Here is a 23,749-nt window from a genome sequence, read left to right as displayed (position 1 = left end):
AATCCCAAGTGTCTATAAATACCTAGGAAGGTAAATGCATTAACCTTATCATGATCCCAGAGTGTAATTACATACAGCCTGGCTCCCAGGTAAATTAGTACATTAATAATAATTTTGTTCCATAATTACTGTCATTCCTTAGATCTCGGAGCTATTTGCCCATTCACTTACATGTGCAAGGGCATTCCCACCGCTGGAGCAGCCTTGGCCAAACAGCTCCAGGCAGTGCTTGGGAAATCTGTGTTCAGACTACAGAACTCTACTCATAGTTTAGATAAGGATACTACAAACAAACCAGCCTGGTCCTCATCCAGCTGTGAAACTGATTCCCACCAGAGGAGAAGAGTTTCTGCTGGCCAAGCTCCTTGGGGAGTCAGGTGGGATCAGTTCCAACATGGGAGGAAAACTTATACTGGGAACCTGTTCCTGGCATGCCTGGGATGCTTCACTGTGGAATGGGGCACTGGGACAGGGTCACCAGCACACCAGGACTGAAGCCACCAGGTCTGCCAGTGGCTGCACATGGCAGAGGCAGTTGCAGAACTGCTGGATGCCTGGAGACTCCCAGGCCCCGCAAGGGCAGTCCCCCGGAGGAGCCTCTCCATCGGCTCAAGAGGAGGAAGGAAGGGAGCATCCACTCAGATCTCCATGGAAACCAGGGAGAGGTGGGGAAGACTTTAATTTGAAGTGCTGATTTGGCAGAGGCCCTGGGAGCCATAGGCAGGAGATGAGCTGCATTAAGGAGCAGCAGGGGGGCCTGTGGCTCTGAAAATGGGTGCCAAAAGGGTATCTGATACCATTAGGCTTGAAAAGTTGCTGTGAAAGGCAGGGAATCAAATGGGACCAGTGTAGCAGCAAATGATTTATTTAATTCATTTGGCCCCTTTTCTGTGCACAAATTATCCATAGAGAGACTTTTTCTTTTTTTTTTATTTGCTTATTAATTTGCAGCAAGGGGGCAGATGGTTGATGCAGGCAGAGCTCAGAGCATCCTGCTGCCTGCACCCTGGGTGAAGGCAAACCCTGACACCATCCCCACACCACAAGGACTGCAGTCACCAGCACCTCCTGCTCCCAGCTCCCTCCACATATATTTCAGACTTTGGAGATAAACAGAAGGCTGCAGCCTCCAAGACTTCGCTTCCAGGACTTTTCATTTACTGTAATTACTGAAGGATGTTTCCCCTGAGATAAGATCTGCGTGACATTTGCGCAGCCAAACCTCCTGCTCACACCCGCCAAACAGATTCACAGCCGCAAAACAACAGGTCCTGCAGCAGGAGACAAAGCAGGAGACAAAGCCAGCATCTCAGGGGAAGCTGTGGGGCAGCTCCCTCCAACTTCCCAGGGATGAGTGCAGGGTTCAGCAAACCAGGGGAAAGCAGGACGAGAACCTGATGCTAATCTGGGAGGTGGGGAGCAGCTGTCAGTCCCCCTAAAATCAAGTGCTCTCTAAGCATGAATTTGGGGTGCAGTCTGATGTACCCTCATGCTGGTGAGCCAAGTGATCTGCTCGTGCTCCCACAAATCTGTTCTCACCACCCAGAAGAATCCCCTGCAGCATCAGCCTGGCAAGAGGGGCCTTCACTGCCTACAGCACCCACACGTTTATTTAAAAACATATTTTAATGGTATTTGGAAATTACAGGCAAATGCTTCATGTTGACCTTCTCTAAGGTGGCTGCGGTTTCCCACCTCTGTACAGTAAATCAGTAGGTAAATGAACACAGAGACTCAATTCATCATCAAATGTCAAGCCTGAGACAGAAAGACGGGAAATGATTTAAAAGCAACCAGCAGTTTAGAACTGCTGCAAATTTCTCATTATAGAGCTGCAAATTGTTATGAAGAACTAAACTGTATTTTAAGCTTTGGTCTGCCCAGAGCTACCAAGGCTCCGCTCCTTCCACCCTTCCCTTCAGTTGGGGTGAGTTCCATCTGACACCTCCAAAAGCCTTTGAGCATCACCCCCTTGGATGCCCCACTCTCCATCAGACTCTGCAGAGGCTGAGCTCCATAGGGTGGAGTTTGAGGTGTGTTTTGTAAGCACCATCCCCAGGTGAGCATCCTTCCCTGGGGGCTTTTCTCCCCTAGGCCAGTTCCTGCAATGTCACCATGGCACCCATCACCCTCCTCTCTGCGGGACTAACCAGGGAGTGAGGGTGTGCTTTGCAAAATCATTCACATCCCATCTATTGCAGCTGAACAGGAGCACAGCCACTGCAGCTCAGAGGCTCGTCAGCCCTCCTGCCAGACTCCTTTCTCCAGAGACGCTAATAAAATGTATTTCCTCCAGCCAGTGTCTCACTTAAGGAACCTTCGCCTGGGTGTGATTGAGTGCACTTAATACAGTCGCTCTCACTGTAGAAAGGATTCTGAGCCTCCTATTTGACAGCCTTGATCTTAAAGAAATCCATTAAGAGCAGCTTTATCTCTGGGTTTTGTAACCATTAAATCAGGTTTTATCAAGTTGGTGACGCGCTTTCAGAGAGACAAGAGGAAGAAACAGGGAATAAACCTCCCAAACTCCCACGCTGGGGCTGCTGGGCTGGATTTGGGTGACATGGAAATAACCAAGAAAGGGTTTGTCTCAGTGCAAAGCCTCCCAGGGTGATGCTGCCCCACCAGCAGGTTGCAGGAGCCTTTGCTGGATGCTGCCATGCTGCTTCCATGTGCCTCAATCAGCTTTCGGTTTGGCAGAGGCGCTAAATACTCATTTCAGCTAATAAAGATGCCCGGTAATGTCACATTACAGGGCTGGCGAGCTCCCAGCAAATATTATGGTGAGGCTTTGTTTAATTAGAGGGTTCTAAGGCAGTTGCAATTTCCTCCTCATAATGGGGAAAACAAGCTGGGTTTAAAAGTTTGGGCTGGCGGCAAACCCTGCTGAGGCTTGGGCATCCTGAGAGCCGGTTTCCCAAGGGCCCTCAGCTGCTGCAGGAGCTTCACCCCAACTCCTATGTTGGTTTTTCTTTTTTTTTATTACCTTATTTTCTCATTACTAATTGCAGATTTTTAGTTGCCCCTCCCTGGCCCAGGTGCTGGGGCCAGGTCACCCTGCTCTCCTTACTCCTCTGTTGCCATTCCTGCAATGCCTTTGCCAAGGCAGTGACACTCCAGTCCCCAAAAGGTCTCATCTGCATCTGCTCCAAGAGGGACAACACCGCCAAGAATTACTGAACCCATGGAAAGGGCTTTTCAATCCTTCCCCTCCCTGCACACCTCGGTGATGAGACACAAACCAAGATTTTTAGGGCAAATTAATTCTGTCATTACTGGAATCCAGTCTCCTTCCTGACAAGAATGCAAATGGGAAGAGCCCACCAAGCTGCATGCCAGGCACGGGTGCTCGAGTTCATTGTCATTAGCAGGGATGACTTCATTAACAAGTGGGAACCCAGGAAGCTGCCCCCACATTGGTCTTGAGTTTGAGAGGCAGCAGCAATTCCAAGGGCCATGGCCATAATGCCAAGCAGCTGGGACACAAGACATTTGCATTTCCTACGGGAAAAGTTTTATCAGCTTTTCTTAATGACAGTTATGTAGATTTTGGGCCACAGACATGTGCTGCAGGGGAGCAGGCAGCACCATTCAAGCACCAGCTCAGCTCAAGTCCCTGTGCTGGCATCCCCTGAATGCTGGCACATCATTCACCACTCGAGCTCCCTGTGCTGCAGGTACAGCACTAGCTCATTCATAAGCCTCAAGAAATATCGTTGTGTGAAAATGTAATAAAAATTATTCAGCTAATCTACTTTAATAACCCAACTTCGGGGCCTCTCTGTGCTGCAGACAGTATAATCATTTCTAAAATATGAGCTGTCATTTCCCATCAGTGCGAGGGAGGCAGAGGAACTCGGCACCCGACTTTATCGGGGCCACTAATTCACCAGCCTCAGGCCTGTGGAGAGTGAGCATTTCCAGAGCTGGTGGGCTGCCCTACCCTCCCAGTCCCATTTATGGTCCCTGCCCTGACCCCCAGGATGCTCCAGGGGATGGGGGTGATGCAGAGGACCTCCAGGACTCATCTCCACAGGACAGGGATGCTGAGGATTTCCATCTCCTCAGGAAGAAAATGCTGCCACACTCTGACAGTTGTGCACGGCAATTTCTATGGATCAAGGATGAGTAAAAAGTATCAAAAGAACCGCAAAACTGCCTTAGTGTGTACAAAACTCACTATTGAATATAAAATACTTTAAAAATATTCTGCAGAATCAAATCTGCAAACATCTTAAGTTAAAAAAATATTAAAAGTGCCTAAAATATCATCATGCTTAACAAAAATACAGATCCTGCAGTCACAAGGTGCCGTAACAAACACATCCAATCATCTCAATTTGTGCAGATGGAGCCACGTGGCACCATCAGCACTCATGGCAATGCCCGGGGATCCCACTGACAGAGACACCCCCAGCCTGGCAAGGTGGCAGCCAGGGGATGTGGGGTCATGAGCACCCTCAGACAGACACAGCCACCCCCGAGGCGGTGTTGATGAAGCTGCTGGGCTGGCACAGGAACCTGCAGCTTTGCAGGGACAGGCAGGCAGCCTCACTGGTACAGGACCTTCACACAGAAGGTCTCCTCGTTCTTGTCCTCGTGGTCATTGATGTGAATCAGGATCTCCTCCTCCCCCACAGTCTGGCTCGGGGCGAAGCGCAGGCCGATGGTGTACACCTCCCCTCCCGCCACCTGCGGGAGACAGAGCTGGAGGAGGCAGCAGGACCTGGTCATGCCCCTTCATGTGCCCGCCTTCCCCCAGCCAAGGTGGCCCTCACGGCCAGCACCCAGCCAGCAGCACCTTGTCTGGCCAGGTGAGGGGCCTGACAAGGGGGGGCGTGTCGGCAGCAGGACGTACCTCAAAGGAGTCCTCCTTGAACTGCAGCAGGTCAGGGCGGTTGGTGCATAAGAAGTAGAGCCGGGGCGAGGGGTAGGGGTTGGTGTAGGTGATGCGCTTGTTGCAGCCTTTCCCACCTCCCGCAGGCAGCGAGATCTCAAAGGCCTGTGGGGCAAGCCGGGGCCGTGGCAAGGCGGCACAGATGGCAGGGTGGGCAGCAGCAATAACGGGCACTCCCCCAAAACCCACCACAGGGAATTGCCTCCCACACACTGCCCTCCCCTCCCACACCTCACATCCGCTCTGCCAGCCAGCGGAAAGAACCCACCTTTGATCAAAAGAAGCAACAATTAATTACAACTGCAAAGCACAAAGGGCTGGGAGAGCAGCAGAGACTAGCCAGCTCCTTCTCATTCCCAGGAAGAGCTGTGGTGCTCAGATAACTAGATGAACTTGATGAACCCGAACAGCCCCTTCCAGCCCCAACTACTCTGATTCTCTTAACACCTCATAGCCCAAGCAGCATGTGGCAGGACAATGGGACACTGGTGTAAATGCCAATCTGAACCTTTCCCAATACCAAGAGGTTCAGGAAAACATTTTTAGAAGAAACACATTAGCCAGGAAATCTAATTTTCTGTCTTTGAGGCAAGGCCTCTGCGAGCACAGCGCTAATCGAAAGCAGCATGCTGCAGCTCTAATTTCACAACTGGGAATACTTCCGAGCTGCCGCTCCTCAGCATGAAGCTGCCTCCAAAACCGCCTAAAAGATATTCTACCAGGGGCTTCAGTGAGATTATTCAAGTACCCCAAGGGCTAAATGTGTGTTTATGATGGCAAGCGCCAGAAAAAAACACAGATGGAAAGAGAGGAAGAAGCAGGAGGCAGCCCCAAGTTATGGGCTAAACTGCAACCACTGATCTGGCACCATCACTACGTTTCACAGTAGCAAGAGCTGCCGTACCTTGGAGATGAGAGGCTGCCTGCAGGACAGGCAGAGCAGCCAGGAGGACACCAGCTGGTGGGACTCCACATCCACCAGGTTGAGGTAGATGAACTTGCTGCCAGCCCGCCGTGGCCTCACACCAATGTAGAGGTCCTGAATGCCATTGGCAGGGAGGAGGAAGGCACCGTTCGGATCCACCTGTGGAACAACACCTGGAGGTACAGCCACCCACAACGGCTGATCACAGCCCTGAAAAGTCCAGCTTGGAGCATCAATTAGACCCAATTGCTCTTAAAAACCTGTACCTCTGTTCCATCACTATTGAACCCCATACCTCCCAGTCCCATGAATACTCTGGGACTAATTCATGTCAGGAAGGACAAGAGCAACTCAGGAACACCCAGGACCTCCCCAGACCAAGGGTTCCACCACACAGGCTTTGCCTGAGGAGCCTTTGCCTTTCCTTTACAGGACAGCAATGGAGCTTTTCTGCCTTTTATTATTCACATTTCCAATTACGGACGAGCGAATTCTAAAGAAATTGAGAGTCTTCAGACAGTCTCATTAACGCAGATAATTTGCCCTCCGGGGTTTCGCGCCAATGATCCTACACATGACAACTCTAATCAAAAGATAATTATCACAAACGCTTTACGGCTCTCAGTTGTTCACAGTTCCGCGTGGGTTGCCTTTTGCTTTCTGGAGGGGGTTTCTTTGGGCTGACCCGGGCCAGCCAGCCCCTAGCCCACCACGGGGGTTACCTCCAGCTCCTGGGGGTGGGAGGTGAAGGCCTGCACCCTCCGCGGGGCCGCGGTGCCACGCAGCAGCAGGGAGAGGCGCGTGAGCTGCCCGGCCGTGCAGGCGACGTCCAGGCGCTGCAGGGAGTGCAGGTAGAACTGCCAGATCTGGACAGGTGCTGCCAGCCAGGCGTCCCTGTGCAGGGACAGACGGACAGGGTCACCACACACCATGGGAGTCAACGTTCCCCACCCTTTTGGGGTCCTGCTACTTACGTATAAATAGCAACAAAGAACTTTTTGATCTGCGGGCTTGGTCCTCCGGCTACTTTGAGAAAGATGTCCTGTGGCTCGCCAGGCCCCTGCATAGCCAACAGAGCATTGTCCCAGCAGTTGGCCAGCAAATGAAGACCCCAGGGGTGTCTTCCCATTAATCAGGGAGTTATGACTGACTCCCTTACGAAAGCAGATGCTTTCGGTACCTCGTTAAACTACGTTATTAAGTTATTATACAGCTTGGCTGAGCTCTCCCAGTATTTTTAATTACAAAAGAGGATACAAATGACTATCACATTCCAGGTCTGCATCTGTAATCAAATTTTGGCAAATTTTCCACAAGTTTTCTAACAAGCCCTAATCCAATTACCATACTAACGCATTTCCGCAACAGCAATTAGCAACTATCCCTTGTCGCCATTTGCATGGACATGGCCAGGTTTATTTTTCCCTTCCATCTCTTCCTGCTGTGGAGCCAACCCAGGAGAGCCTCCTGCTTCAGGAGGAAGTGGGATGGTGCAGGGCTGGGCATAGAGCTGCCCCTCTACTCTAGCATCCTTCAGCAGAGACAGGCTTTGCTGTGCACCCCAAGGACACATCGTCCCCCCACCCACTGCCAATGGCTGCAGATACCCCAAGCAGCAGAAAACCCAACAAAAGGCTGCTTTTCCCCAGCATCTGAATCATCTGGTACTTGCTCAAAAGAACAAGCAAGTACAGGCTGCTGTATGATGCGATAAGGGGCAACGCTCAGCCTCCCCCGCCAAAACAACACAGCTCCTTTTAATTGGGAATAAAAAGCAATTCCAGCTTCATTGCTGCCACTGTGTCACTGCCACAGGCTGGTACACAGGGATGCTCTGTGGTTGCACCCACATCGGCAGCTCTCTGCCAACCCAAACAATCTGCAGGAGAAGGACGCGAGGAACAGCGATGCCAAAGTGTAGCATACCAAGGATTTGGTTTCACAAATGATGTCGGGGTCGCTGCAGCGAACGAACATCTCAGGTTGTCCTCCCGGCACCCCCACTGGCGTGCCTGTGGACAAGGGACCGAGGAAATCACCTTCAGCTTTTGCTCTACCTGTGCCTTTCCCCTGTGCCCCATGCAGCTGCGCACAGAACCCCTCATGCTAGACCTACCAGCAAACCACACAGGTGTGCAGGTGTAGGGAATTAGGGTTGAAGTTAACAGAGAAAGATGGATGGAGAGCAAGCGAGGAGCCCAGGGCCGTGAAGGCGTGAGGAAGCAGCAATGTGCTCTCTGGATGCTGCTGTGCTTCCAGAAAGGCTCCATGAACTACAGACGATGACTAACAGAGAAGAGCCCAAGTCCCACAAGGCACGCCACAGACTCACCAGGGAGGGTGTGCCAGGGAGGCAGCCGAATGGTCTTCTTCAGGAAGGTGAGCTCTGGGTGGTAGAAGCGAAAGGTCTGGTCCACCACATGGGGCTGCGGCTCCACCTTCACCCGCAGGAGTGCAATGGGCTTCCCCCTGCTCACCTGGAAGGAGACCTGTCCCAGGGGCCAGCAGGAGAGGACTGGGGTTTTCCAGTGATTCTGCTCCTCCCGTGTAGCCCCTCAAGCAGTGTTTCACCCGGCTCCCTAACCTGGATGAGCTTTGTCTGCTTGGCCCCACTCTTCCCAAGGGAGTGAGTGTTCTCGTTGGCACCAGTGCTCAGCCCAGCTGGCCCCTGCGGGGTGAAAGAGTGAGTTCCCTCAAGGTGCTGCTGCTCCCCATGGCTGTTCCAGCCTGCTCTGCAATCATAACCACAGCCACGGGGAACACTTTGTACCAGGAACAGCTCAAAACAGGGGCCCGTGCCTACCTGTGCCGCAACCACGGCGGGGTCTGCGGAGAAGGTCTGGAATTTGAAGGGGATGTGGACAGTCTCACTGGGGCGCAGGTAGACCTGAGGCTTGAGATCCTCACTGAGATGGAACATATCCTCTTCCACCGGTGTAACACTCCTGGTCAGCTCCTTGAAGTGGCGCCACTCCCTCGGGTCCAGTATGACACTGGAGCAGTGAGCAGCGGAGGTGCTGGTGAGGACTGGGAGGGAGCTGGTACCACCCTGGCATCTCCCTAGACACACAGGGAAGCCCCCACCTGAGCTCAGGGTGGTCGACCTCAATGGTCACGGTGTGCTGGACGCCGTACGGGTTCTTCAGGGCGAACTCGAAGAACTCAGCTGTCCCCAGCACAGCGTGGACAGTGCGGGTGGCTGTGATGGCCTGGCTGAGCATCTGGTAGATGCACTCTCCCTTGATGTGATCCCGGTAGGAGTCGATGACCTGCAGGTCCCAGGCACGCTGCTTTGGCCAGCCCTGCCCAGAGGGAAAGAACCATAAGCCCCGAGACACCACAGGTCTGGCCCCACGCCCTCCTGCCACCAGCACCCTCGTGCAGCCACGCCACCGCCACGTGCTGCAGCCAGCGGGTGCACATGGCCTCTCTGAGGGTGACCAGGGGGCCAGGCTCACTTCTGGCCGGCGACTGCGCAGTGCGGCCTCCAGCTCGTTGTCCACATCCACCAGCCTCCGTGCCCACGCCGTCCTCCTGCCTGTGGGGAGAGACCACCATGGCACCAAGGAAGGACTCCCTAGATACTGCAGTCCCCAGGATAACGCAGGGCTGGGAAGGGGAGCACCAGAGGGGCCACAGATGGCACTACAGCAGCAGAGACCTTGCCCACCTCAACCCACAAGGGGACAGGCCCCAGCAGGACTCACCACCAGGAGTGCTCAGGGAGCACCCCCTGCCACCTGGGGTGGTGACAGTGGTGTCTGGTGCAGTGACAATGCAGGAATGGGATGGCAGCTGCTCTGGGGTCTCCTCGCATGGGTGACCTGCCACAAGCAGAGACAGGAGTGAGTGAAAACCATCCATTCTCATTGTTATAAAATCTACTGCAAATTTTTACTTCCCTGCATCTTGGTTCAGCCAATTTACACAAGCAGGAGAGAATATCTGGAAACCAATGATGCCCTAAGAGCCCCACATGCTCCCCAGAGCCTGTTCTGTCACACAGTCACCTGCTCAGGGATGGAGCACACCATCCTGAGCCCCTCACCAGCTCTTGCTTTCATTTCTGAGTTCTGCCTCCCCCTGCATGGCTACGTGCTGCTGCATCTCCCCAGTCCCACAAAGGCTGTGCCAAGTGGAGCCACACAAGGCTCTAAACCCACCAGGTATTTGCCCAGCCTACACATCCCATCCCCATCCTTCGGGAAAGGGCACCAAGCTTTACCATCCTGTTTCTAACAGTATTTTGAATTGTTTTTTAAAAAGAGGATAGGAAAAACACCAATCAAAGGGCAGCTGCTGTCCTGGCACAGCAGCTCTTTGTCAGGGTGTGTGTTAAACCACTCCCTGGGTTGTGGATCTCAGATTCTCCTTCCCAGGAGCTTATCGGCCCTTTGCAGGCAAAGTATGGAAATGACGATTTAAGATATCTTATATGGAGCTAATCTCTCCTCTGAAGATAAGATTTTAAAACCTGGAGTCACTGCACATTTATAGGACACAGAATTAAAGACATAAAATAAAAGCAGCCAGCAGGTTCTGGGAAAGATGATGTCCCCGCCAGCCCGGGTCTCACTCAGGTACAGCCCCACACATGCTGTGTGCCCCACCCAAGCCTTTGGGCCACATGAGCAGTGGGTTCTCACCAATATTGGCCAGGCAGAGGTGGAGGCGGCCCCTCACAGCCACACGGACTCCGAGGGGCCGCAGGGCTCCGTGCCGCAGAGCCTCCCGGCCCATCACCGTCCCGTCCGGCTCGTACTCAGTCGTGGCCACCTCCAGCTCGTGGTAGGTCCTGACGGCCGTCTGGCCCTGGCGCAGCAGGGGCTGGGCACAGGGCAAGGAGCAATGAGTTACTGGGGAGTCTGGTCCAGAGGGGTCAAGGGGTCTGGGTATGAATGCACTGGATGTCCTGACTCTGCAGGGCTTAGTGCTAGAATACTGCCAGAGTTATAGGGAAGGGCAAAGAAAGTTAATGCTTTGTCATCACTTTGGAGGAAAAGATAACAAATCCTGTGACTGGGGGCTTGTCAAGCTGACACCAGATTCGGTTACACAGAGAGGCTGACAGCATCTCCATTACTGAAGACTCAAGGACAATGCAACAGCATCTAAACACAGGACCAAAGGCAGAGCTGGGCTCTTCCCTAGCACTCCACACAGGGAGGGGGCCCTTCAGCATTACCAGCCATGGGAAAAGACCTTCAATCTAACCAATACCTCCAGTTTAATGGCAGCAGACCCAAAATGGAGCAGGGAATCTCCATCCCAGACATCAATCTGGAGGCTGTGCTCAGCCAGGTACCGCAGGAACCAGCGCTGCTCCCCGGGCCGCAGGAAAGCTGGATCCACCATGTACTTCAGCTGCAAGCCCGGTGGTCCTGCAAGACACCACACTATCACAGACATGGCACTTGGCTTGGTGGGAAGCCTCAGTGTGCACCTCACACAACCGACACTGTGTACTACTTCAAACACTGGATGTTTTGAATGTTTTCCATGATGTGTAAACCAGCAGAAGTTTGCCATTAACAGACACCAGCCCATCCCTTGGGCCAGAGGCAAGCCCTCATCCACCCAACAGAAGAGAAGCAGCCACACATGGATGCTAAAACCAGAGCTTACTGGTTAGGGTCCCATCCTCGTTGACACGGACAAGGAGCTGCGCCGGCACAGCCAGCCCGGTTGCCAGCCCGCCCTCTGTGCTGACCAGCTGCAGCCGGGGCGTGGTGACCGGTGGGAAACGGTAGAACTGGAAGGTGAGGAAGATAGTCCTTGGCCACAGCCCCTCCACGCTGCCCTGGGCATCTCTTGAGAAGAGAGAGGGGCTTGGGTTACGTGTGGCACGGTGCTGCCACTCTGTCATGAGCTACTCATGCATTTGGCACATGCCAAGAGGCAGAAGAGGAAGAGAAGATTGGCAGCACCACAAGTATTTGGACTTTTCTGAAGACAGCGGCCATACGGTTTGCCTTAACTTCCCAAAAAGCTTTGTAATTCCAGCTGTCTCCTGCCATATGCTGTGGTGGAGGCGCCCAGCAAAGACAGCATGTTACCTTCCCACAGCACAGTGGCAGCCACGGAAAAAACAGAAGCGGGGCCTTATCCAGCCAAAGCCACCCCTTGGGTGCCAACTTTCCCAACTCCATTTGCATTTCTGGAGAAACCCTGCATTAATGATCTCTGACATCACATTGTGGCTCATGGATCCAATTTAAAAAGACTGGATTATGACTTAAAAGTGCCCAGGGAGGAGAAAAGCAAGTGCTAAAAGAAGAGGCACCTCTGCAAGGACGTCTCCTGACCAAGCAGGGAAGAGGGTTAGGGGAATTTAGAAAGGACTGTCCAGGAGACCTTTGGGATCTGCCCACACAAGACCACGAGTTGCCATCCCACCTGCCAAAAGCCAGGAACTGCAGGACTATTTCATTGCCCTGCAGAGGGTCAGCTTCCTCCAGCCGCAGGTTGAAACTGCCCAGCTCCACTGGCTCTGAGATTTCCACCGGCTCTCGGTTGCGGTCCAGGATGTCTGGAAAGCCGGCAGCGTGCAGGCGCGCCAGCGCGGCACGAGAGAGGGACACGTGGGAACTGATGGAGAAATAGGGGTGAGCTCCACAAATGGGGCCATGGGGACCCTGGCAGGCCAGGTGATGGGGCCACAGGAGCCTGGGGAGGGGCAGCCGAGCATCACCTGCATGCCTGCAGCCCCACAGCAGCCATGGGCAGCTGCAGCGGGGTGAAGGGCAGCGCCCGCAGCTGGTCGCTGGCACAGGGCTCTGCGTCCGGCGAGCCCAGGTCGGCCTCCAGGTGGGTGATGGCCCCATCCTGCTGCAGGGTCTGGCCTGTGCCCCGTGGCGAGGCCACGAGCTGGGACACGGACAGCTGGTGAGAGAGTGGCAAGCGTGAGCAGCTGCAGCCACAAGGCAGCCCCCTGAGGCAGCCCTTGTGGTAAGCTGAGCCAGCAGCCCCTCTGTGCTAAAGGAGCTCGGCCACCACGTGTCCCAGTGTTGTCATTCCACCAAAAAGTGGTACAACTTGGCCACACAAGGGTTTGCACCTCCGTTGCCATTTCCCTGCTGCTCACTCCCTGGCAAGAGGAGGGATGAGCACATGCAGCAGGAAGATCAAACTGCTTAATGTGGCCTTATGAGGCATTTCATTTCATTTCATCAAAAATATTTGCGTGCATTGATTCCTGCATCAAGATATAAAACAGCATAAAGAGGGCTCTCAGTATTCACAGCTCTGCTTAAATCCTGGGAGCTCTGCACAAACAAACCATGTGTCTCTGTCAGCACATACCGGGGACAACAGCACCCAGCAAATCTGGCTGTCAAAAACCAGAGCTGCCCTCACTCCTGCAGTATGAAAAGAGCACAGGGAATCTCTCCCAGCACATCACAGGCAGGAGCTGGTTTACTGCCTGGAGGAGGTGGAGTTGAGGACACTTGGTGCCTCTTGGCTGTAGCAGACAGGAAAACAGGCAGGGGATGGGTCCAGAAGCACATCCTACATGTGGGCCATTCCCTGGGGAATGCTGCTGCCCACCACCCACACTCACTGGTGCATGTGGCACTTACCCCTGGTCCTCGTGGGGAGACTGGCACTCGTCGTGGGGCTGGCACTCCTGTGGAGAGGGACAGGAGAGATGCTGTAGAGGAGCCAAAACCCCCAGGCCCCATAACTGCAGCTGCACCCACTGCCACCAAACTGCCCTGTCCTCCCACCAGCCCTTCTCAATTTTAGGGTTGAAGACAGCGCAGTGAAGCAGTTTACCATCACCCAAACACTTCTTTTGACTTATTTCCCAATAAGACTGCTGCTTGGGGGTTAACACAGCACATCTCCAGATCCATCCTTTATTTTGCCGTGAATCAGCCTAACTCTGCCACAAACAACAGCTCCCCCATCCCCTGACAGCGCCGCGGTGCCTCACGGCCACGCGGTGCTGCCTAAGTGGGATGCTTAATGAGACGTGAAAGTTTTAGGATACTTAAGGTTTTCATCGCTTCTCTGTTATTTTTTGTCACTCCCTTCAACTGCTCGAGCATTTGTGCCCCGAAACGGTGGGAGCTTTATCGTGTTTATATTCGGCTGCTCTCTCGCGCCAGCACAGCTGAGCTCGCTGAGCCGTGGAGCCACGGGTCCTTCGCAGCAGAGCAGGGGCACAGATGTTCCATCTCTGCATCCACGTGATGCTTAGACCTTAATTTGCTTTCCCCCACCACATATATCCCAGCTATTCCATGCTGGCTGCTGTGTAAAGGAAACCACCCCGTTTCCCTCATGCCTAAAATATTGTTTCCTTCCAGTCAGGATGGCTTTGGCTAGTGTTAAGAAGAGGATGGACAGATCTAGCAGCAACACCAGCATCTGAGCTGACAGAAGAAGCTCTTGGCCTCCCCTGGGCCAGGCAGCAGCACGTTTCTCAACAGAGCTCTACAAAAAGTTAACCCAATAGTCTCTTCAGCACCTTGGAACACAGGCTGGAGAAGCACAGCTCTGAGATCACCGCTGCACTTGCAAGCCCTCCCTGGTGCCATAAGCCCCATGGAGCTGGGAAATGCCAGGGAGTTTGTCCCTGAAAATCACCTTGATGGGGATCTCCCCTCACCAGGGACACAGCCCACAGCTCAGCACACTCCCCCAAGCCAGAGCACTCCAGACCACCACCAGGTTGGAAGCTCAGTGTCAGCACATGATTCCCTCTCCCCTCACCACACCACAACTCCATCAGCATCCCAGGCACCTACAGCTGAAAGGCACCAGGAAAAAGTTTTCAAGCAGCACCAGGAAGGTACCAGTCATGATGCAGCCTGTGCTGCAGGGAGCTGAACCCCACATACCCTGACATTACAAGACCCCTTCATCTCCAACTAAAGCTTTCCTCTCCAAAGCCCCTCCCAGCAGCAATCCTGGCTCCTCACCAGCAGAAACACAGGATTTGTCACAGCAAAGCCATGGTGCCACTGCCATCTTGTGGTTCCACAGCACTGGAACCGGCATGGAACAACAACCCACCGTAACGGGCATTGCCTGGCCCATGGGCTGACACTAAATGGCTCATCAGAGAGCTGGGGAGATGTGACACGCACTGAAACACTGCCTGGTGTCTGAAGCATCACCCCGAAACACAGCTGGGACCCCAGCAGGAGCAGCACTGCAAAGAAAGGGGAGTTTGCTTCCCACCAATCACAAAAGGGGGATGAGAGAGAAACAAGCCAAAGAGGATTTTTAGGAGCACAGTGCATGGACATAACCTCATGCCCAAACTCAAGCCCACAGCATTTTTCCTTCTACCTCCAATAGAGCAGAGAGGTGCTGGAACCCCAAACACACAGCCCCCCAAACTACAGACTGCCTGCTCTTCCCCAGCCAGGCACCAACACATCCTGCACACATCAACCCAACCCAGGCTGCTGTCACACTCCCTCAGTGGTGGCACAACCAGATTAATTCTCCCCAGCCTCTTGTCCCCATGTCTGGAGAGACTATGAGTCCAGAGAGAGGAGCAGCAGTACCTGCAGCGAGAATGCGCTGCTGGTGTGGCCACTGCACGTGGTGACCCAGAATGGGAGCAGGCTGGGGCAGTGCTGGCAATCCCTGGGGATTTTGCACGTGGCTCAGCAATACTACCACATGGGAATTTTGCAAGTTAAAAAGTAAGAGCTGAATTCAACTTGACAAAATCTTGCTTCACTCCAGTAATTCATAACTAGCTTGCTGAAACTCGCTGAAGTCTTGTTTTCTCTCCTGAGCAGACACCAGTGCCACACTCTGTATTTTAAATGTCAGCGATCTGGAAAACACTCACTCAGCGATGGCGTAGGAGGCTTCTTCGACTCGTCCCTGTCTTTACATAGGATCTCCGCAGCAGTTACAAGATGTTCTTCCGAATCAGTGGAAACATGGAATTGGATAGTCCCAGACTCCATGTGCTTCCCCTGAAGTTGGCAACGAAAATGCTTTCAGACAGTGCGTTACATGCAGCCTTCCTCGTGCCTCCAACAGCAGTTCCCTTGCCCTGACACTGGAGGCAAAGCTGCCACGGGCCAGCACGCCCTTACCTGCCGGGAGCTCGGTGGGGTCCGGTAGACCAAGGCTTGGCAGGGGCCACGGCGGGCACCACCACGCAGGGGGAGGATGACGTCCGTGTCACCGGTGCCCGGGACGGGGCTCCAGACAGCCCAGCGCACCGAGCGCATGTCGGCCGCCTCACTGCGAGCACTGCCGGACAGGGCCTGGGGGGTGAGGGAGCACAGTGAGCACCAGGCAGCCCCACCTCACTGCCAGGACCCGGGAATGGGTGCTGACAGACAGGCACTGCCAGACGGGCACTGCCTCTCATCCCCCACTGCGCCTCCTCACACCCGGCTCTGGCATCATAGAAGCCAGTGCTCTTCATCCCGTTCTGGAGACATTTCACTTTCCAGGACCTTATGCCTCTGTAACCCCTCCCTCAAGCAGCTGCACAAAGGGATACATGTTGGACCCCCATCCCTGTCAGAGGGGAAAGGTTTCCACTTACCCAGCCCATCCACAGCCTCCTTCAAACCAAAGGAGGGGCAAAGAAACAAGAGAGAGCTCTGCCAGCACCCACCATCCCCCTCACAGCTAATTATGGCACAGAGGACAAGGACAAGGTGATCAGCTTTGCAAGCAGCTTTGGGATTAACCACTCTGCCCCAGGGCTGCACCACAGGGACTGGTTCCACTGCTGCCCCAGACAGCACTCCCCACAGAGCCAAACAGATCTGCCTCTGGAACCCCAAATCTCTGCGGGACCTTGGGCTTCAGTTTTCCAATAGAGTTGGACCCGACAACAACTTCCAATAGCACAGCTGAATGTCTCCCTTCTCAGTACAAATCCCTCTGGTCTGGCACAAGCATCCTGCTTTATAAATGCCCATTTCCCCTACTTTGGCTCTGGACAGCTTAACAAGAGGCATTTGCTACATTTTCAATGAACATCTTAGTGGGACAATTAAAGCCTCCTAATAAATGCTTGGCAATCGATTCAGCCAGCCAGGAGCTGATGGCTCCAACAACACCAGGTCTCTGGAGAGGATACACACTACTCATTGAGCTGGGTTTAACCTGCAGAAAGGTTAAACTAAGATGTTAGTAAATGATCAGTAAATAGGTGAGAGTATATTGACTGCAGAGACCACCCTCAGAGATTTCTCCTGCCTTTACAATTTGAGAACATCAGGCTGAAGCACCCACAAAAACCTCAACATTCAGGGCAAAAACAAAAAAAAACAAAAAAACAAAAAAAAAAAAAAAAAAAAAAAAAAAAAGAAGTGGGATGGGTTAACCTCTTTTCAGCATAAATACTAAATTCTAAAGAAAAGCCCTTTTGATATTACAAAAAGCTGAAATTTTCCAAATTAACTTGCCAGAACACTATGGGAATGCTGCAGGCTACATTCCTCCATCTACATATAAACAATGAAGAAATGCAACCACATGTTATTAAAATAATTCTCCAAGCCATGCAGGTTGTTTTTGCAGTGTTGTGGAAGGCACCCAGACACTTTGCAGGGCCCTGCATTACACAGCACAGCCATGCAACAAGGAGCTACTGCAACTTGGAGAAGCAGGACAGTGAAATGGGCAGAGGAAGGAATCCCTCAGCAGGGCTCACTCCTCCAGAATGGATCCCTGCTCTTTCACAGGCACAGAGACACACGCTCAGCCCTACCTTGCCACCAGCTCTCGCCGTGCTGCAGAAGACATATTCCAGCTGGAAGCAGACCCTGAATGCCGGGTGAGGGACCATTTCACTCAGCTGGATGCGGCTCCTCAGCACTAGGGCTTGATCTGCATCCCTGTGCGGGATGGAGAAGTGGCTGTGGGAGGCATCCGAGGCAGGAGGGAAGCAGCACCAGCAGCAGAGGAGCTACCCCTTACCTGGCTCCAGAGCTGGGCATCCCCTGGCAGCGACCTGGTGACAATTCTGCCTCTGGCACCAGCACAGCGACCTGCGGTGCCCGGACGAAGCGCAGGCCATTGTGGACGCCGACGTGCAGCCGCCGCTCCCGAACCACCACCTCCTCGCCATCCAGCGCAGTGTTAGCCTGTGACAGGAATGTTTTCCACCTTGGGCAGCACTCCCTGTGCTGACCACAACCAGAAGAATACAGGCAACCCTTCAGAAACTCAAAAAACAGGAGCTATTCACGCAGCAGATGACAGATATTAAATCTTTTGTCTTTATGGCAGAGTTGGCGTAAATCTGGCAAGAAAGGACCTGGCCAGCGGCTGCCACTCCAAAGAGATGGACTCGATACACACTGCATCTCATCTCTGCATTTCCCACAGCAAAGCAAACCCAAATTCTGCTTGTAAGTGTCAAAACAAAGCCCACACAGAGCACACACGTACTAATCCAATAGCGAAATAAGCTAAAGGCTTCCACAGCAAAAAAAAAATTTGGAGACTCCAAGAGAAACAAATGCATGAGTATCACTTACCTGACACTTTTCACCCCACCCATAATTCCAGACACTAGAATTACTGCTTTACACCGTGCCTTCCCCTGCCCCAACCACATTGGCAGTACCTAGAATCATGTAATCACAGAATGGTTGGGATCAGAAGGGACCTTTAGCATTATCTTGTTCCATCCCCTACCATGGGACCCTTCTACTAGAGCAGATTGCCCCAAGCCCTGTCCAACCTGGCCTTGGACACTTCCAGGGATGGGGCAGCCACAGTTTCTCTGGGCAACCTGTGCCAGGGTTTCACCACCCTCACAGCACTCTACTTACCTGAAGTAAGCGATCACCATTCAGTAAATCCAGCAATTCCTCCTCAAACTCCTCCAGGGAAGGGTACAAGTGGATGAAAAGCCGCTCCAGATAGCAGGTGACCGTCTTCATCAGCCGGGGCTTCTGCAAGCAGTCGCCTGAAAGACAAGGTGGTGGCCACAGGCTTCCCAAGCAAACAGAAAGCCACCACTGTTGTACTGGGGTGTCCTGCAGTGCCAGCAGTGGCTCTACCCATTCAGCTTCTGAGTACAGGCCTGAACACCTGCAGGGACTCAGCTGCTTTCAAGACCTTGCTCAGCTTCAGTACTAAGAGTTACTAACCCCAAAGCCATCAGCAGTAGGTTTTCCAGGCAGGAAGCTGAAGAATAATTCAGCTGCAGAACTCTGAGGAATTTTTTACCCTCTGAATCTTCAGCTCACGTTTTTTTAATTGCAGAAGCTCAAAGGGCAATGTGCCATAAGGAGAGATTAACAAAAGCCGAGTGGGCAAGAGCTCATCCCTCCAAACCTGCTAGGCCCCAGCGATGCTGAACCCACCTCCGAGGAGTTTAAGCAAGCTGAAAAAGCTCTTTTTAAGATTCTGCTGAATGACTGTAATTAAACCAACCATCACTTATCCCTAGAAGCTTCCTAGGAGCAAAGCAATTAACAGACACGGAAGTGACTGAGCCATTTTGACAGATTCCAGACTGAGCTCTGAGCGTGAGGGCTGTGGCCCCATGCAAGGGAGATGCTCTTGATAAGAGGAGACACTGCAGAGAAACCACTGTGCTCCCACAAATCCCATCCCAGTGCCCTGCCTGCCCTGCCCACAGCTTCACAGGGACCCACTGCCTTAAAGCAGGAGCAGCACAGGCAGAGGGAAAGGGAAAGAGCCCTTACCTGTGTCTCCATGTGCCGGCAGCAAGCCAGGAACAGTCTGCAGCCCAGATATCAGCAGGTTTTCAGGAAGTAGGTGAAATATTGCCTCCAGGGGCTGGTGGGACTTCAGGCCATACTGCAGGTGGCTCTTCTCCATCACTGTCATGTATTTGTTCTCTGAAGAAAAGAAAACATCCCAAAATGACCAAAACTGGGGAGACAGCTTCACAGCCCCAGTGTTGAATGAATCATTACCTGTGAATACAAGTGCTAGGAGCAAAGGAAAACCTGTGTTTGCCCAGCCAGGCCATTCCCAGCTGGAAGTAAGGCACATCAACTGAGCAGTACCAGGGCACAGACCATGTCTCACATCAAGCAGACACATACAACACACATTTGGGTAAGAGAAGCCACCAAGAAGGGACCGAGATGCCACCTCTGGCTGCTGCTTACTTTCCACAGGGTCCTGGAAGCGTGGGTGCAGTAGGGCACGTGGTGTCCCATGGTACAGCTTCAGCCTGAAAGCAAGGAACATATGTGCAGCAGTCACTAAATCCACCCTGAAGCATATCTCCATCTTCCACAAAGCCCCTGCTCAGCAGCAGAACCACCCAACCCACTCCAGAAAAGCCCTGTCCTTTAGGGAAGGGATTAGGACAGGCATTCCTTCCAAACCCATCACTGCTTCCTCAGAGTGAAGAATTCCAGGTTTCTAAATGCTGTCTCTGTTTCTGCAGCCCCAAAACCACCCTGCCCCCACCCCACCAAAGCAGCCATGCATGTTGCCACCTCAATTCCTAGTGTGACCTGTCACACAGCAGCAGGGGAACCTACGCTCTGTCCTCAGTGGCCGGGTCTGTCACCTCTGATCCGCCGTGGAAGAGGGGGATGATTCCAAAGCCGCAGGAAAGGTGCTGAGAGCCCCCATCCCCTTCCCTAGCCATCATTACAACTTCCACGACAGCAGCAATGCCAGGGTGGTTCAAGGAGGTGTGGAAATAAACAGCCTGGGACAGGAAAGGACAGAGATGGGCTGTTTCAGAGCTGGCAGTGGCAGATGCAGGCAGAGCAATGCCTGTTCTGCTGGGACACTCAGTGGTACAACCAGAACATCCACTAAAACTTCCAGACAGAAGCTAATGGCAAATCACTTCTGACACTGTTACAAAATCTCAGCCCTTAAAGCCTCAAGCACCATCTTTTTTTAAACTTTTTTTGTTGCCAACACCTGTTTTCCAGAGCAACTCGCAGGCTGCAGACCCCAAATGAATGGGCCTTTGATGCATCCCAGACGTACAGCATTTGAGGAGGAAAAAGGAGTTGGAAACCTTCCTGAAATGGGGAGGGACATGGGAGTAGCCTGGACCTAAGGACAGGAAGGGACAGGACACAGGTCACCTCCCCAGGAGAGAATTTAACACTAGGTTCATCTTTCTATTAAAAACTTATTACCACAGTGTTTCAGGGAAATTGTTTACTGTCAGGAAGGAATAACAGAGAGAGACATTCCCACATAAACCCTAGGACATAAATCGTTATTCCATTAGCCTTTATTGCGAGGTGCTGGATTAATGACCTGACTGCTGTGCCTGCAGAGCAAGGCTCACCCTGCAAAGGCACAGGGAGCCCTGACAGGGAATGCCCTGTGCCACTGAGCTTGAGGGCCCCTCCTGATTGCACTCAGCAGTTTCTGTCACTGCATGCCTCTCCCCTAGACCCTGAGGACAAAACCCACCACACAAGCAGAGTCTGATCCTGTCCTCACGCCTTCCTGCTCTGGTGAGGCTGGTGAGCATGCATGCAGCACACACAGGCAGAGAGCAGTGACTTTCCTCCTGACCTCACCTGTCACAAATCAATTCCAGCTCCACCTGAACTGTTCCCAACAATGAGCTGCTGACTTTCCTGCAGTTGGAAGATCCCACCCCACAGGCAGATCACTGAGCCCTGCAGGCAACGCAATTCAGCCACCACAGTGAGGCTGCAACACAGTCCCCCAACACCCCAAAATTCCTGCTAACTGGTCCCAACCACATGGCAAACACCCAGGAAGCCTGCAGACGCTGGGAATGTATTTGGAAAGGCAGCTCCTCCCAGCATTCAGCTCTCTCTGCAGCACTCTCTGCCCTAGTTTTAATCCATCCCTCTTCAAAACAGGCCGGGGTGGGACGGTATTGAAACACTTGGGAGAGAAACGCACACGTCAACGCCCCTCAGTGCCACTGTCGAGGTAAAGGAAAGAAGAGCACGGGGCTGAGCTGTGCTTCACTTCACCTGAGGCACTGAGGAGGTGCAAACAGACCTATGAATTGGAAAACATGGGCCATGCTACAGGGCAGTGGTGCCTCCTCATTAAGGGACACCCTGGTTTGCTGGTATCAGCAGCGGATGGAAGCATGGCTTTGGGAGAGTTTAGTTCACAGATAAGGAGAGAGAAGCGCTGTGCAGGAGGGTGGGCAGCTTCTCTTTCCCTTCCTTCCCACTTGTGGGGAAACACTGCTCTCTGCCGCCAGCTCTGAACACGGCAGGTGGCACACGGTGGCACTAGCCTCAGAGGAAACCCAGCACCCCAGTTTCCCCAATAAACCATACATAAAGCTTAATAAATGGGCAGTCTGAGATGGGCAAAAGGCCAGGAAGCACTGGGATGGAAAAGGGTTTGGTTCTGTTTTCCTTGGCAGCCCCCACCTCGTTGAACGTCGCCCTGGCCGAGCGCGGCGGGGCAGCGCTGGCAGCTCGCCAGCTGCTCCTCCACGTCCTCCCAAAGAAGTGGTGGTAGGTGGCATCGAAAAGGGACAGGCGCAGCTGGTACTGGGCTCCCTGCAAGGCACAACACACCGGCTTTGGGGACGCTCGGGGACAAGCCAGCTCTGCATCCCCAAAGCTCAGAACACACTTTGGTAAGAGAGGTAATTCCCATTTTCTAAGGGGTGCCCAAATCAGGCACATGGCCACAGACAGCTTCACGTGTTGCTGCAGAACCTGCCTCCAAGCCAGAGGATAACAGAGCCAAGGAAAAGTGAGAAAACTGAGCATTAAGCATAGAATAAAGAGGCAACTGATGTTGAAGTGCTATCCAGAAAAAACCTAAGCTAACAAAAAACTAAATGAAAAATTCATTAAATGCTAACTCAGATTTACAGGTAACAAGGCATGGGATTGAAAGAACTTAGTGTTTCTGGAAGATCTCCCGTTAGTTCTCCCCAAAACCACCTTGCTTTAAAAGCCATCATGGGGAGTTCAGGCCCACACATATGGACAGGGATGCTGAAAGGGGCTTAGAAAAAAGACGGAGAGTGACTTTGTATATACACAGAAAGTGACAGAATAAGGAGGAGAGCGGGGCTAAACTAAAAGAGGAGCAATTTAGGTTTGATCTTATGGAGAAATTCTTCCTTGTTAGGGTGGTGAGGCACTGGCACAGGTCATCCAGAGACGCTGCGGCTTCTCCATCCCTGGAAGCGTTCAAAGCCAGTAGGTTGGAAAGGGCAACCTGGTCTAGTGGAAGGCAGCCCTGCCCATGGCAGGAGAGTGGAAGGAGATGATCTGTAAGGTCCCTTCCAACCCACACTACTTCATGATTCTATGAATAGTGAGACTCAGCAGAAACAGCGGGCGCAGCAAGACATTGCCGGGGTCCCCTCGCGGGGCCGATCGCCCCTACCTGGGAGAGGGCAGCGCCGTGCAGGTACTTGAGGACGCAGCGGAAGGCGGCGGAGCGGGGCGGCGGCCGGGCCCGGCCCCGCTGCGGGTGCGGCGGCAGCGGCCGGTGCTGCCGGAACACCCGGTCCCACTCGCCCATCGCCTCCCGGCGGTCGCCGCTGCCTCCCAGCGCCAGCTAGGGCGGGCGCGGGGCTGGAACACCAGGGCACACGCACCCTGCGGGAACACAGCCACACACGGACCCGCGCAACAACCACACGTGGGTGGGGACAGCCGCTGCCCACGACCGGCCCGCCTCGCATCCGCCCGGGGATGCGATGTACACGGGTACAGCCAGGGCAGGGCCGGCCCGTGGCCGCCCGCCCACGCACCCCCGGGATCCCGGTGTGTGGGAGCGGGACTGGAACCAGCCCCGTCCCTCAGCGCCCACACCCCCCCGCTCACTCACCGCGCCCCGACGCCATCTTCTTGGGCCCAACCAACGGCGCGCCGACCCGAGGGGGGGGAATGGACCCGCTGCCGCCGCTCGCCGCCCCGCCGCCCACCTCTCGCGCCCCATCGCCGGCAGAAAGCGGAGAGTTAGCGGCGAGACGATCCCGGAGCGATTCTGCACCGGCGCGGGACGCGGCG

General features: G+C 53.5%; 1 protein-coding gene across 3 annotated transcripts; it reads right to left on the bottom strand.

The window, feature by feature from the left end:
* Positions 1–1,607: 1,607 nt before the first annotated feature.
* Positions 1,608–23,524, bottom strand: NPHP4 (nephrocystin 4). Of its 3 annotated transcripts, none has more exons than XM_053997752.1 (28): positions 23,121–23,524; positions 22,145–22,276; positions 20,291–20,463; positions 19,910–19,974; positions 19,478–19,633; positions 18,596–18,732; positions 17,736–17,902; positions 17,527–17,653; positions 15,890–16,063; positions 15,637–15,766; positions 13,403–13,449; positions 12,514–12,704; positions 12,219–12,410; positions 11,448–11,632; positions 11,043–11,203; positions 10,469–10,649; positions 9,530–9,646; positions 9,281–9,360; positions 8,907–9,124; positions 8,626–8,815; positions 8,407–8,490; positions 8,155–8,311; positions 7,749–7,834; positions 6,797–6,882; positions 6,545–6,716; positions 5,802–5,981; positions 4,859–5,002; positions 1,608–4,692 (listed from the first exon to the last, which is right to left on the bottom strand). In XM_053997752.1, the coding sequence occupies exons 1-28, from the start codon at positions 23,256–23,258 to the stop codon at positions 4,552–4,554; spliced, it is 4,011 nt and encodes a 1,336-aa protein (XP_053853727.1). In that variant the 5' UTR covers positions 23,259–23,524; the 3' UTR covers positions 1,608–4,551. The 3 variants fall into 3 exon arrangements, with proteins under 3 accessions (XP_053853727.1, XP_053853728.1, XP_053853726.1); XM_053997753.1 differs by having other exon boundaries at positions 12,514–12,689; XM_053997751.1 differs by lacking the exon at positions 23,121–23,524 and having other exon boundaries at positions 22,145–22,492.
* Between the last annotated feature and the right edge of the window lie 225 nt (positions 23,525–23,749).

Source organism: Vidua macroura, chromosome 23 (assembly GCF_024509145.1).
Source record: "Vidua macroura isolate BioBank_ID:100142 chromosome 23, ASM2450914v1, whole genome shotgun sequence".
Taxonomy (NCBI): Eukaryota; Metazoa; Chordata; class Aves; order Passeriformes; family Viduidae; genus Vidua; species Vidua macroura.
This window is presented reverse-complemented; position numbering and strand designations above follow the sequence as displayed.

Excerpts from the sequence above, each read along its gene's own strand:
- NPHP4 (XM_053997751.1), bottom strand. The coding sequence starts at position 22,492 with ATGCTCAGTTTTCTCACTTTTCCTTGGCTCTGTTATCCTCTGGCTTGG. Across the intron at positions 18,733-19,477 it reads GCCGGCACATGGAGACACAG|GCGACTGCTTGCAGAAGCCC; the intron begins GTAAGGGCTCTT and ends CTTGTCTTTCAG. Across the intron at positions 7,835-8,154 it reads TCCCTGGCACACCCTCCCTG|GCACGCCAGTGGGGGTGCCG; the intron begins GTGAGTCTGTGG and ends CCTTGTCCACAG.